General features: G+C 44.8%; 1 protein-coding gene across 15 annotated transcripts in view; it reads left to right on the forward strand.

The window, feature by feature from the left end:
• Nucleotides 1-13,075, forward strand: part of BLTP1 (bridge-like lipid transfer protein family member 1) — a 246,599-nt gene that overhangs the window by 151,252 nt on the left and 82,272 nt on the right. For all 15 annotated transcript variants that reach the window (XM_073341054.1, XM_073341048.1, XM_073341041.1 and 12 more), the window contains one exon: nt 12,711-12,886. In XM_073341054.1, coding sequence (XP_073197155.1) covers nt 12,711-12,886 — 176 coding nt within the window. The remainder of the gene's footprint in view (nt 1-12,710; nt 12,887-13,075) is intronic.

The raw sequence follows: 13,075 nt of genomic DNA on the forward strand, positions 1-13,075 counted from the left end.
AGTTTTAGCTTGAGGAGACACCCGGTAAGGTTGGACTTTAATTGGGCGAGCATTACCTGTGTCAATGGAGTGGTATGCCTGTTCAGGCAGTCCTGGGGTAGCTGAGAACATTGGCGCATAGCTAGTGCACAGCTCCTGGATCTGCTGTTGCTGCATACACCCAAGGGTCATGGAGAGGTTCCACACCACCAGCACTTTTCCCTTTGTAGTAGACACCTTCAGGCCACTCAGTGTCGTCTCCTCCCTGGGCTGTAAACTGACAACCCTTTAATTCTCTGGAATAAAAGGGCTTTAGAGAAATAATATGGTACACCTTAGGCTTTCGGTTGGAGGTGGGGAATGCTATGAGATAATTAACAGCTCCCAGGCGCTCCTGGACTGTGAATGGCCCTTCCCACGATGCTTCCATTTTATGGGCCTGGAGCACCTTTAAGACCATGATCTGGTCTCCTACTTTGAAGGAACGCTCTCTGGCATGTTTATCATACCAGGCTTTTTGCTCTTTTTGAATACCCTGTAAGTTTTCTTTAGAAAGGGCTAAAGAGGTTCGGAGGGTGTTCTGTAGATTGGTTACAAAGTCCGGAATGTTACTTCCTGTAGAAGGTGTAAATCCCTCCCATTGCTGCTTCACCAACTGTAATGGCCCCTTAACCTCACGGCCATATACAAGTTCAAATGGGGAAAACCCTAAACTGGGATGTGGTACAGCTCTGTAGGCAAACAGCAACTGCTGCAACACTAGGTCCCAATCATTGGAGTTCTCATTTACGAATTTATGTATCATGGCCCCCAAAGTTCCATTGAACTTCTCCACCAGGCCATTTGTTTGATGGTGGTAAGGAGTGGCAACCAAGTGATTTACCCCATGAGCTTCCCAAAGATTTTCCATAGTTCCTGCCAGGAAATTAGTCCCTGCATCTGTGAGGATGTCGGAGGGCCAACCTACCGTGGCAAAAATGTCTGCTAGTGTCTGGCACACACTTTTAGCCCTGGTGTTGCTTAGAGCTACTGCTTCCGGCCATCGGGTGGCAAAATCCATGAAAGTCAGTATGTATTGCTTTCCTCTGGCTGTCTTTTTCGGAAAAGGACCCAGAATATCCACAGCTACTCGCTGAAATGGAACTTCAATGATGGGGAGTGGCTGGAGAGGGGCTTTGACCTGGTCTTGGGGTTTTCCCACTCTTCGGCATACTTCACAAGATCGGACATAGGTAGAAATATCCTTGCCCATTCCCTCCCAGTGGAATGACCCCCCAAACGGTCTTTGGTCCTGTTCACTATTCAGCATGGCCACTAAACTAAGCTTAGCCCATGGTGATCATGGGCTAAGCTCAAGAGCTTGGCCCGGTATTTAGTTGGAACTACCAACTGTCTCTGAGGATGCCAGTCTTCCTGGTGTCCCCCAGAAAGAGTTTCCTTGTATAAAAGTCCTCTTTCTACAACAAACCTGGATCGATTAGCAGAGCTGAGAGGCGGTGGGTTGCTCCGTGCCGCCGTCCAAGCTCTCTGGAGGCTTTCATCTGCTTCCTGTTCGGTATGGAACTGTTCCCTTGAGGCTGGAGACATCAGTTCCTCATTGGATTGTGGACCTATGCTTGGTCCCTCTGGAAGCACTGTAGGGGATGGGACTGTTTCCGTTGACTGTGAACTGCTTTCCGCTGGGACACTATGTTGGGGTTTAGGCTCTGGCTGAGCCTCTTGTGTAGGGTTATGGGCTGCTGCCGGTTCAGGTTTGGTGGGGCCCTCTGGTGTTGAGGTTACAAGTACTGGATTCAGTGCTGGCAATGGGTCTGTTTTTGGTTGTTCAGCTGGTTCCGGTTCTGGGATTGGTTCCGTCTGGGTCTCTGGGACTGGATCCACTACTGCTGTTGCAGACATTGGCCTGGGGTCCGGGTCCATCACCTCTGACCGGGTCCTGATAGAAGTTTCCGGAACAGAGCTAGGCCTCACGGCTTGTTTAGCCTGGCTGCGGGTGACCGTTCCCACCCTCTTGGCCCGCTTCACATGATTGGCCAAGTCTTCCCCCAACAGCATGGAGATGGGATAATCATCATAGACTGCAAAAGTCCACGTTCCTGACCAGCCCTGGTACTGGACAGGCAACTTGGCTGTAGGCAAATTGAAAGAGTTGGACTTGAAGGGTTGAATCGTCACTTGGATCTCTGGGTTGATTAAACTGGGGTCCACTAAGGAAGCATGGATAGCTGACACTTGTGCTCCGGTGTCCCTCCACATGGTGACCTTCTTGCTGCCCACACTCAGTTTCCCTCCGCTCCAAGGGTATCTGGGAGGTATCTGGGCCTGCGGACCTTTGGTGTGACCCGGTGGAATGAACTGTAATCTGTTGGGGTTCTTGGGGCAGTTGGCCTTCACATGCCCCAGCTCGTTACATTTAAAACATCGTCCAGCTGATGGGTCACTGGGGTGAGAAGGGTTGCTGGAGAACGGGGTGGTGGGATGATAAGGTGTCTGGAGGGTTCTTTGGGAGGTAGGTGGGGCCTTGGGTGGCCCCCGGTAATAGGGTGTGGTCTGGGGTTGTCCCTTCTGGTCTCCGCTCCAACTGTGACCAGTTTTCTTCTTCTCTGCCACCTTCACCCATTTGGCTCCAATCTCTCCTGCCTTGATTACAGTTTTGGGCTTCCCATCTAGGATGTACCTTTCTATTTCCTCAGGAACCCCCTCTAAGAATTGTTCCATTTGCATTAGGAAGGGCAAATTTTCTGGAGATTCAACACTTGCTCCTGATATCCAGGCATCCCAATGTTTCACAATGTGGTAGGCATGTTGGGTAAATGACACGTCTGGTTTCCACCTTAGGGCTCTGAACCTCCGACGAGACTGCTCGGGTGTTATCCCTGTTCTGACTCTCGCCTTGGATTTAAACAGTTCATACTTGTTCATGTGTTCTTTAGACATTTCAGCTGCCACCTCAGCTAAGGGTCCACTGAGCTGCGGCCTCAGCTCTACCATGTATTGGTCAGTAGAGATGTTGTACCCAAGGCAGGCCCTTTCGAAGTTTTCTAGGAAGGCCTCAGTATCATCACCTGCCTTGTAGGTGGGGAACTTTCTGGGATGGGGAGTGGTACCTGGAGAAGGATTGCTAGGGTTTGTTGGTATATTCTGCTGAGCCTTTACCTTCTCCATCTCCAGTGCATGCTTCCTCTCTTTTTCCCTCTCCTCCTCCTTCAGCCGCATGAGTTCTATCTGTCTTTCATGTTCCCTTTGTTTTTCTTCAGCCTGAAATCTGGCTAATTCCAGCTTTTGTCGAGCTGTGGATTTTGTCATCCTAACCTCTCTGTTTTTAACTAACTTTACACCCGAGGTTTAGAAATAAACAAACAAAACTTGGCTGTAAAATTTTGCTGTGCTGGAATAGAATACCTATTCTCTGATAGTGATTGTCAGCCTGCAGAAAAAGACAATTCCCTTGTCTCTGCTCTGGCCCCAAATCAAAGCAAAAAACCTCCAACTACTTGGAAACCTGCTTACCAGCAGACCAAAGGAAAAAAATTCCTTTTCAAACTTGTGCTCCTTGTAAAAAAATCAAAATCCTAAAAAAACAAAGCCCCTGCCACTTTTGTCGCCAGGCAAATGGGTAGAACACCCCCCCTATTTACTTTTAGAAAAAAAAAAAACTTCTGGTTTACCAAGACTGTGAATTTCCCTGCAGGAGGTTAAGTACCCTGCCTCCAGGCAAAGAAAACCTGCAATTCACAAAGATAATCCCCTTTTGTCTCCACTCTAGCCCCAAAGCAGAGAAAAAACAAGCTGCTTTCCGCAGCTCCAAAGGAAAAAAAAAATTCCTTTTTAAAATCTGTATTTCTAGTTCAAAAAATCTCAAATTGATCTCAAAATGATTTCAGGTTAATCCCACCACTCTGCCACCATGTCAAGGTTCCTCCCCCACTCTGAACTCTAGGGTACAGATCTGGGGACCTGCATGAAAACCTGCTCAGCTTACTTTCACCAGCTTAAAACTTCCCCAAGGTACAAATTAATTTTATCCTTTGTCTTTGGAATATCCACTGCCACCACCAAACTGTAACTGGGTTTACTGGGAAACGTAGTTTGGACACGTCTTTTCCCCCCAAAATCCTCCCAACCCTTGCACCCCACTTACTGGGAAAGGTTTGGTAAAAATCCTCACCAATTTGCATAGGTGACCACAGAGCCAAACCCTTGGATCTGAGAACAATGAAAAAGCATTCAGTTTTCTTACAAGAAGACTTTTAATAGAAATAGAAGTAAATAGAGGTAAAGGAATCACCTCTGTAAAATCAGGATGGTAGATACCTTACAGGGTAATTAGATTCAAAACATAGAGAATCCCTCTAGGCAAAACCTTAAGTTACAAAAAAGACAGACAGAAATAGTCATTCTATTCAGCACAATTCTTTTCTCAGCCATTTAAAGAAATCATAATCTAACACATACCTAGCTAGATTACTTACTAAAAGTTCTAAGACTCCATTCCTGTTCTATCCCCAGCAAAAGCAGCATACCGACAGACACAGACCCTTTGTTTCTCTCCCTCCTCCCAGCTTTTGAAAGTACCTTGTCTCCTCATTGGTCATTTTGGTCAGGTGCCAGCGAGGTTACCTTTAGCTTCTTAACCCTTTACAGGTGAGAGGATTTTTCCTCTGGCCAGGAGGGATTTTAAAGGGGTTTACCCTTCCCTTTATATTTATGACAGTGGCAATGCTAAGAATCATTATCCTTCTGTGGAATGTGTGGCTAAATATTTTTTCTGACTGTTTAAAACTAGCACATATTAATGCAGTTTACAATAATGCCATATTTTAAAAAATACAAATATTTATGTTGGCTTTTAATAGGAGTTACTGTTGAAATTCGAATTAGTCAGTTTTTCTTTTTTGTCCACAAGTATTCTGCTCTTGGTGTACATGCCCCCACATGTGCATGAGAGTAGATTCATTTGGCCAGCAGTGTTTTGGTACCCAAGATGTCCTTTCTGCTTCATGGTCATCAGACTGGGAGTCAGGTAGAGACTTTGAGAAGGAAAAGGCATGATTCTCACAAGAAACTGGCCCCCTGGTATTCTGCCCACTTCCATGCTTGGTAGATTCACCATTGTCTGTTACGGTAGGGATTGTGAAAGCCTGTAAAAGACGTGTGGCACACTCTAGCATCAGTATCTGCCACTTCCAAGAGGACAAATAGACAGTACCAAGTTCTTCCCCAGGACTTTGTGTACTTTTATTCACATCCATTTGTCATAGTGGCTATTCAGGGACTATTCAAGCAACCAGGGCCTCCTCATACACCACCACGGGAAGAGGACTCTTAAAAGACTGGATCTCTTTGGCAGAAAAGTCTACTCCTCTGCCGGTCTCCAGATGGACATTACCAAACACTAGGTGTTTTTCACAAAATATAATCATCTACCTTAGGACAAATGGTCTGTTAATAAGGACTTCCACAAGAATACAGGGCAGAATTAAAATCTGTCATGCTTGCTGATATCTAGATCTTCATTGAATATTGTTTTGGATGTATCCACATACACCATTGCAACCTATGTGGTGATACAGAGATCCTCCTAGCTCCAATAATCAAACATCCAGGCATGTCCAAACCAAAACAGAGGATCTTTCATTCAAGGGCTGTGACCTCTTCAACTCGTAGACCAGCAAGGCCCTCCACTCATTAAGGACTTTAGAGCCATTTTGTATTCTCTTGTACATGTCTGCCCTAAAGAGAAAACCAGCTAGATCTCAAATTTTCAGACGGTATCCCTGTAGTGCACACTATAATAACCTACAGAAGGCACTGGATCCACCAACAGAGAAGAACAGGTTCCAACAAAGATGACCTCTTCAGCTATGGTGTACTCGACTTCTTCCTCTCAACATCAGGTTTTGCACCAGTCTAGAGGCTGGTAGAACTGTGGGCAAACTACTTTTTATTTATTTATTTTTCTTCCCCTTCTTCTTCTTCTTACAGGAAGCCTAGACTGGGTTCACTATGGATAAGTGGATCTGACATTATTAGAAATGGGTATTGCATACAATTCCAGTGCCTTCCTACCCCCCTACCATCTTCCTAATTCTTATGTGGGGACTCCTCTCATGAAATACTATTGAAGTAAATGGTGGATTCCCTCCTGCATCTTGGAGTAGTGGAAGAGATGCCCTTGGAGTTCAGAGGCTGGGATTTTTATTTCTATTATATTCTCATCCCAAGGAAGGAAGGGAATTAGTGTTCCCATTCTAGACTTTTTACATCTCAAAAACATTCTTCAGAGTCACAGGACATAATGTTTTCCTGCCCTTAATGCACACCCAGAAACAACTGACCGTATTCCAGACAAATGCCTCCTCCTTTACAGTGTTACAGCACACATTTAATCTGGAGAAAGCTGCCTTTGCCACAGCCATTCGAGTGGGGCATCTATGCCAACAGGGGGATGTGCTATGCTATGTTACTAATAAAGCCAAAAGTCATTGTTGGCTAGTGTACGCAATTGTTGCTGCCCTAACAATTTTGTGTAGGTTATATTGCTGTTTATGCAGAAGGCCAACAGTAGCCCTAGCCACTGTGTCAGAGGGAAAATAAAAACCTAAGTGAGGACCGCTCACAACAAAACGTTGATTCAGGGTCAAGGGAGGGGAATGTCACACCCCAATGGCCCCCTCCCTCAGGGAATCTCCAGGGAAGGCAGATCAGCATTGTATGTGGCTAACACTGTTGCAAGCATTGCAAAGCATTTTGGGGAGGGTCAAAGGTGTGTGAATGGAGAGTGGAAGTTTCCTTTGCAGAATACAAAAGGCCGGGGGGGGAGAAAGAAGAAAAGCAAAGAACGGGTTAACTCAACACTTTCAGCTAGCTCCGTGTACAAATAAAACTCTGGCCCTGGCCCAAGGTCATGGGCTTAACAAAAAATTAGCAGCTGCCCAGCTGTTGAAAAAACCCCAAAACACTAGATTAAGCAAAGCTGCAAAAATAGCAGCAAAAAAAAAAGCAAATAAAACAGCAACAGCTAAAGCCAATAAAAAAAAATCTCCAAAGCCAAAATGTTTTTAAAAAACCAAAAAGGCCACAGCAAGCCAACTTAAACTAGCCCTAAAAGCACCAAAAGCAAAAGTCCCTAAGTAAAATACACCCCCTCCCCCCAAAAGCCCCAAACTTAAAACCCTCCTAAAAGCTAAAGCAACTCAAAAATCAACAGCAAATCCTTCAACAACCTGGGCCCAGGACACTACTCCTGTCCACCCTTCCCCATCTCTTCTTCTAACATTACACCCAGGCCTCGCCAGTCTCGGGTAGTGTGTGTGTAAGTTTAAAAATGGGTTAAGGCTTGGGGCACTAACGCTTTCTTTCTTCCCATAAGTAATGTGGAAGCGTCCCCAGCACTCTCTGCTGTTGTTTTATTATTTTATCAATAAAGCTTTAAAACTTAAACACTTAATGTGTTCCGTACCTCCTCCCCAAAAATCATGCAGCATCAGCCTAATCAACTAACGCCCCCAGACAAATGGATAACAAAAATCTCTGTCACAATACCTCAGATTTCTGATAAGAACATCTCTCACTACCAGTACAGGATTCTGCCCTTTCTTCTTCCCACTCCACAAAGTGTGTTCGCTACATACTTGGTAGTCATACAGTTCACTTAAGGGAAAATGGTGTTCCTTTCTATCTGTATCCTGCAGACAGGTTGATCTGGGGTCTACCAGTAGGTAAACTTCTCAGTTCAAGTAAACTTCTCTCTTTACCACACTGGGCCTCAAAGTCAACAGAAAGAATCTACACTTCCTCTGACTAAAAAGACAGAGTTTATAGGAGCTGTGTTAGATTCCAGGTCAGTGAAACCTTATTTTCCACAAGAAAGATTCTAAACCATAGGGAACCTGATGAACCATCTTCTAACTCACAGAAGGACATCAGTAAGAGTATGCCGAATGCTTCTCAGACATATGGTGTCCCCTATGTTATGTAGTTTGCCAGTCTTGACCTGTGGTCCATGCAAGTGTGGTTGAAATCAGTGTAACAACCCACCACATGGGCCTATTGATTGTGGTCCTGCAACAAGCACTGTACTCATCAAACTAATGCATGAGTGCAAGGGAGTACTTTGTCTCTGCACCTCTACCTACCAAGACTAGCGATCAGTGCCCTTTCTCTGAGGTGGAATCTAAATCACATTCAAACACAGGGCCTGTAGTATCCTCCATAAGCTGGTCTTTACATTTCCTGGAACTCAGAGCTATCCACCTGGCATGCAAAACATTCCTGCTTCTGCTCTAGATTTTCACAATCTGAGTATTAACAAATAATACCACAGATGTGTATCATGTTAACAAACACATGTAATTTCCGCTCTATCAGGAGGCCATTCAGCTCTGGAATTGGTATATTCCTCTCTGACCATGAATTTTCCAGGGCCAACATTCACAATTCACTAGCAGATCACTTCAGTCGGCCGTTCTCAGGCAACCTTGAGTGATCAATCAAGGATCCAGTGTCGCAGAACATGTCCTGTAAGTGGGGAGGCCAATCAGTAGACTTATTTACCTGAGTCCAAAACAAGAAATGCCGAGTGTTCTGCTCCACAGAGTGCTACAGTTCAGGCTGCCTGTCAGATGCCTTTCTCATCCCTTGGATGTTGGGACCTGGACAGCCTTTGTATTGGCTAGCTGATGTTCACCAAACAAGCAGTTCAGAAAATACTGCTCCTAAGAAAGCAAGCCTCAATCAGACTGACTTATAAAGCTAAAAGGAAGAAATTTTCTGTTTGGGCATCTCAGAAGCAGCTGCTTTTTTGACAACACCCATTTCAGTGCTGTTTACTAGCTGTGAAACAATCTGGACTTTCTATTAGTTTCATAAGGATACACCTGGCAGCAATATCTGCACATCATGCTTTTATCCAGGGCCACACTATGTATTCTGAACCTGCAATTGCTAGAATCTTTAAGGGCTTTCCTCCAGTTCAGAAGTCCCCTTCACTTTTGAGACCTTTATATACTAATAGTAGAGTTGATGGGATGCCCCCCTTTGATTCCTTACCAGCCTGTACCACCTTATTAGTGAAGACTGCCTTTTCAGTAATTGTCCTGTCCCCTGGTAGCATAGGAGAGATTCAGGACCTCATGGTGAGTCAGTCCCTATAATACAATGTTTCATAAAGACAGGGTCTAGTCCCACCCGAAGTCCTGAAATGGCATTCCTAAGTACTCTGGGGAGAGATGCAGGGCTGACAATTAGCCCCTCTTCCTCCCAGCTTCATTCAGGAAAATCTGCCAATGAGTTCCCATCCTCTGACCTGCAAGAGTGGAAACCTAAAGGGAAGAATTCTGAGAGAGGAATTTGTAGAGGGCTCAAGGCCATTCGCAAGGCTAGCCACAAAAGACCTCCACCAAGAGCATACCTAGGTGGCCAATCCTGCAAAGTGTGTGCGTGCACACACACACAAATGCCTCTCTCCCCAAGTAAAACAAACAAAAAGGGTTAGAAAAACCTAAAAGATGGTTGCCTCTGACTCAGACACTTCCTCCTTTACTGAGTAAGGAGCAATATCTGCCTCTGATTGTCAGCAGGACATGAACAAAATGCTAGAAAGGTTTTTTCCCTCCTTGAAAAGTTTGAAAAGTGTGCGAAAAGGTGGTAGTATCCAGGATCCAGATAAGACGTGAGCAGGCCCTCAAGAACAAGCTTCAAAGAAAATATTTTCCTTCTAAACCTTCTCCTGTGGCAGCAGTTCCCCTGTATCTATCATGCAAGGAAATAATCAAGGATGAGTGGCAATCCCCTGAAAAAGTTACACATTAACAGGCATGTTTTCAGATTCTACAAACTGCCTGAGTCAAAGGATGCTCTCAGGGATGTGCCTAAGGTCAATGTTGATGTAGCATCTGTAGCAAAGGACATGGTTATTCCATTCAAAAAGACTTTTCTCCAAGTATCTAACTGATGGGAAAGTGGAAGCCTCCCATGAAAGGGGAGCTGAACCAAAAGGCAAACTAGCTCAGGTGTTGCAGTGTCAGTAACTGGGAATGGTGCCTTATCTGAAAGTCTTCAACCCGATTCCACATGCGCTGTCTCCCTTCAGTCAACCTGTCTGCCACTCAGAAGAAATGATTCACCAGGGAACAGACCCCAAGTCTGTGGGGACAGATGTTGTGTCACATAAATGGCCTCAAGTTCCTGCCCTTCCCTCTCAGAGGGATAAGGGATTTCAGCCAAGCACCTTATCATGCCAGGTGTCAGACCTCAGTAATGTACTGTTTGCAGGATCTTTGAGCTCCCTGGCTGAGAACGCTCATGTCTCATGTTCTTCAGAGCAGTTAGACTGGCCAGACCAGTGGTCAGATAGATCTTCCTTAAGTTAGACGTACTACTAATGTTTGGAAGCATGGGTTGTTGGGGCTTTCAACATCACTTGGTTGATGAGTTGGTGTGTGAAGATGCTCTTCCACTTCTTGTTTAGATAGACCCCTTCTCTTCCCAGCAGTCTCTGGACAAAAGACAGTTCTCCTTCCTGGACAGCCAGGACAAAGAAGCCAAAGACCTCCTATCAACACCATCTACACAGCCATGCATTCATCTCCAGGATGTGCATGTCTCTACCTGGAACCTTACCCTCAACTGGGAGGATGGGCAAGAACACCACTTGCATCCTCTACACCTTCAGTGTCACTCCCAGAGCCTTGTAGTCACAGCTGATCTGTTTAGGGTTGTACCTAGCAATATCATTGGTACCCTTGTGGCTAAGCAGCATGGGGTAGTGATGAACCTTGGCAACCTTTCATATCTCTTAAGCAGGGTACAGGCAGGAAGCTCACCTCCCAGAACATTGTGTCACATTGGTAAATGTATGCCTCCATCTCCCGCAGAAGGGACTCTCCTACCACCACCACTTTATGTCCCCTTCTTTGGGAGCAGTGGCCATGAGCCACATAGCTTTGGGGCTGGTGTCTTCGCTTTTTCTCCTGTAGCCAGTACAGCATACTGATTCTTGACCTCGAATTGACAGAGGACCTGGTTCGGGGGTGGTGCACTGTCTAATGCCCAGGGTAGCCAACAGCCTTCTTTTGCCTTTAAAGCAGGTGGTTCTTTTCTTCTCTGGTGATGCTAAAGTCATTTGTAGTCAGCTAGCATTCTCCATCCCAGATGTTTCCAAGTGTGTTCTGTCGATGAAGTCCTAATGCTCCTGGGTACTATAAAAATTAGTCATCTCCTCCTGTAGCTCTCTTACTTGTTGCTTGAGGGACCCCAACAACAGATACTTCTCTTACCAGGTGGTTCCCCATCCCTGGCTTTCTTCAGAAGGAACATGCAGCCTGCATTCCCAGCAAGTCAAGACCAGGACCTGGGTAGAAGCCATCAGGGCCCTTACAGGTGCAAGCAGAAGAAGAGCTAGCAGTGCTGTTGGCAAGGTGCAGTTTTCCTTCCACTGAAGATTCTTCCTTATAGAGTTGGTTTCAAGTCAAAGGAAAAAATCCTACCTCCCTGCCTTTCTTTGCTGGCAAACTCAGCTGGGTGACTTAGTCTCCCACCTGTTTTCGTCTCACCAGCCACACGTCTAAGTAGGCCCAGCCATTGTTTCAGTTGGATTGCTATGATCTATCTCCAAACAAACAGACAAGAACTTGTTAGCTATCAAGAATAGAATCCAAGTGGGCAAACATTTGAATAATAAACATTGGTTACTTACCATACAGTAATTGTGGTTCTTCAAGATGTGTTGCCTACATGGATTATACAACCTGTCTTCCTTACCTGCCACTATGGAGTCGTCGTCCTCCTGGGATTCTGTGCTGGCAAAAGAACTGAGGGATGTTTGTCCCTTTCCACCTTTTATGCTATCTAGTGAAGGGGACATGAGGACGGCTTCAGCATAGGTGTGGTCGCAATGGGCACTGCTGCCTAAAAAGAATCTGATGGTGTGTACGTGCAGTGTGTGCACGCAATAAATAGAACCCATGTGGACAATATATCTCAAAAGCCAATAGTCATATCAAGGTAAATAACCATTCTTTTTGCTGAGTTTTCTGTAATAATAAATTATGTTTTCCAAACATGTTCCTCAGGCTCACTAATTCATGGAAGCTTTACGTTTTAGACCAGCAAATCCTATATTTTGATCTGGGTGCAATTTATTTTTATTTTTGCACAGATTTACCAAACTAACTTTCAGTATTTTGATATTTAATAGGAGTATGGTATGTTGTTTTCCACAAATAATCTGAGGGTCAGCTTGTTGACACTAGCTGTAGATACTTAAATACACTAAATGTCATGGTAACTCAAAGCACTCTTTGAAGAGCTCTTTTCTAATGTTAGTAGCCTAGTAAAAACCTTGACTTTTAATGAGACAAAGTGGATGAAATAATATCTTTTTATTGGACCAACTTTTGAAGGTGAGAGAGAGAAGCTTTCGAGCCCCACAAAGCTCTTCTGAGCTCAGTAGAAAGACAGAAGAAGAGCTCTAGGTGGCTCAAAAGCTTCTCTCTCTCTCTCTCTCTCACCAACAGAAGTTGGTCCAGTAAAAGATATTACCTCACCCACCTTGTTTCTCTAAGATCCAGGGATCAACAAGGCTACAACTTGACTTCTGAGTATTCCGCTTGTTTCTACATAACTATCCTTTTTATGAGTTTTATTCTTTGTCTAGACAATGTAGACTCACTTAGTGTTATAACTTGCTGTGGTGTTCTGGAGTGTTCATACAGGGATTTATTTTGTAGGTGTTGCACCCAATCTTCCCACAATACCCTCTGCTTCAGACTTCAATACAGTTCTGTCTAGTGACCAGAACACTTTGGATGGGACACATTCTCAGCACAGCACCAGTCAGGATGACATTGCAGGTGTAGAAGAGGGTAACCAGGGATTTCCTGCTGTTCAGCTTGCAGATGCACAGGTGTGTATTTAATGAGTTTGGGAGTTTGTTGGGAGGAAAAAATGTTTGATAAAACAAAGTAAAACGTAAGGTAGTTATATTGTTCCACCTTGTATTGTATCAAACAGTATAACCTTGAAAGCTTTGTGAGAGTCTCCTAATGTTTCCATGAGTGAGGAGTAAGAGGGCATTTCCCTTTAAATCTGAAGA

Source organism: Lepidochelys kempii, chromosome 4, assembly GCF_965140265.1.
Source record: "Lepidochelys kempii isolate rLepKem1 chromosome 4, rLepKem1.hap2, whole genome shotgun sequence".
NCBI classification, from domain to species: Eukaryota; Metazoa; Chordata; order Testudines; family Cheloniidae; genus Lepidochelys; species Lepidochelys kempii.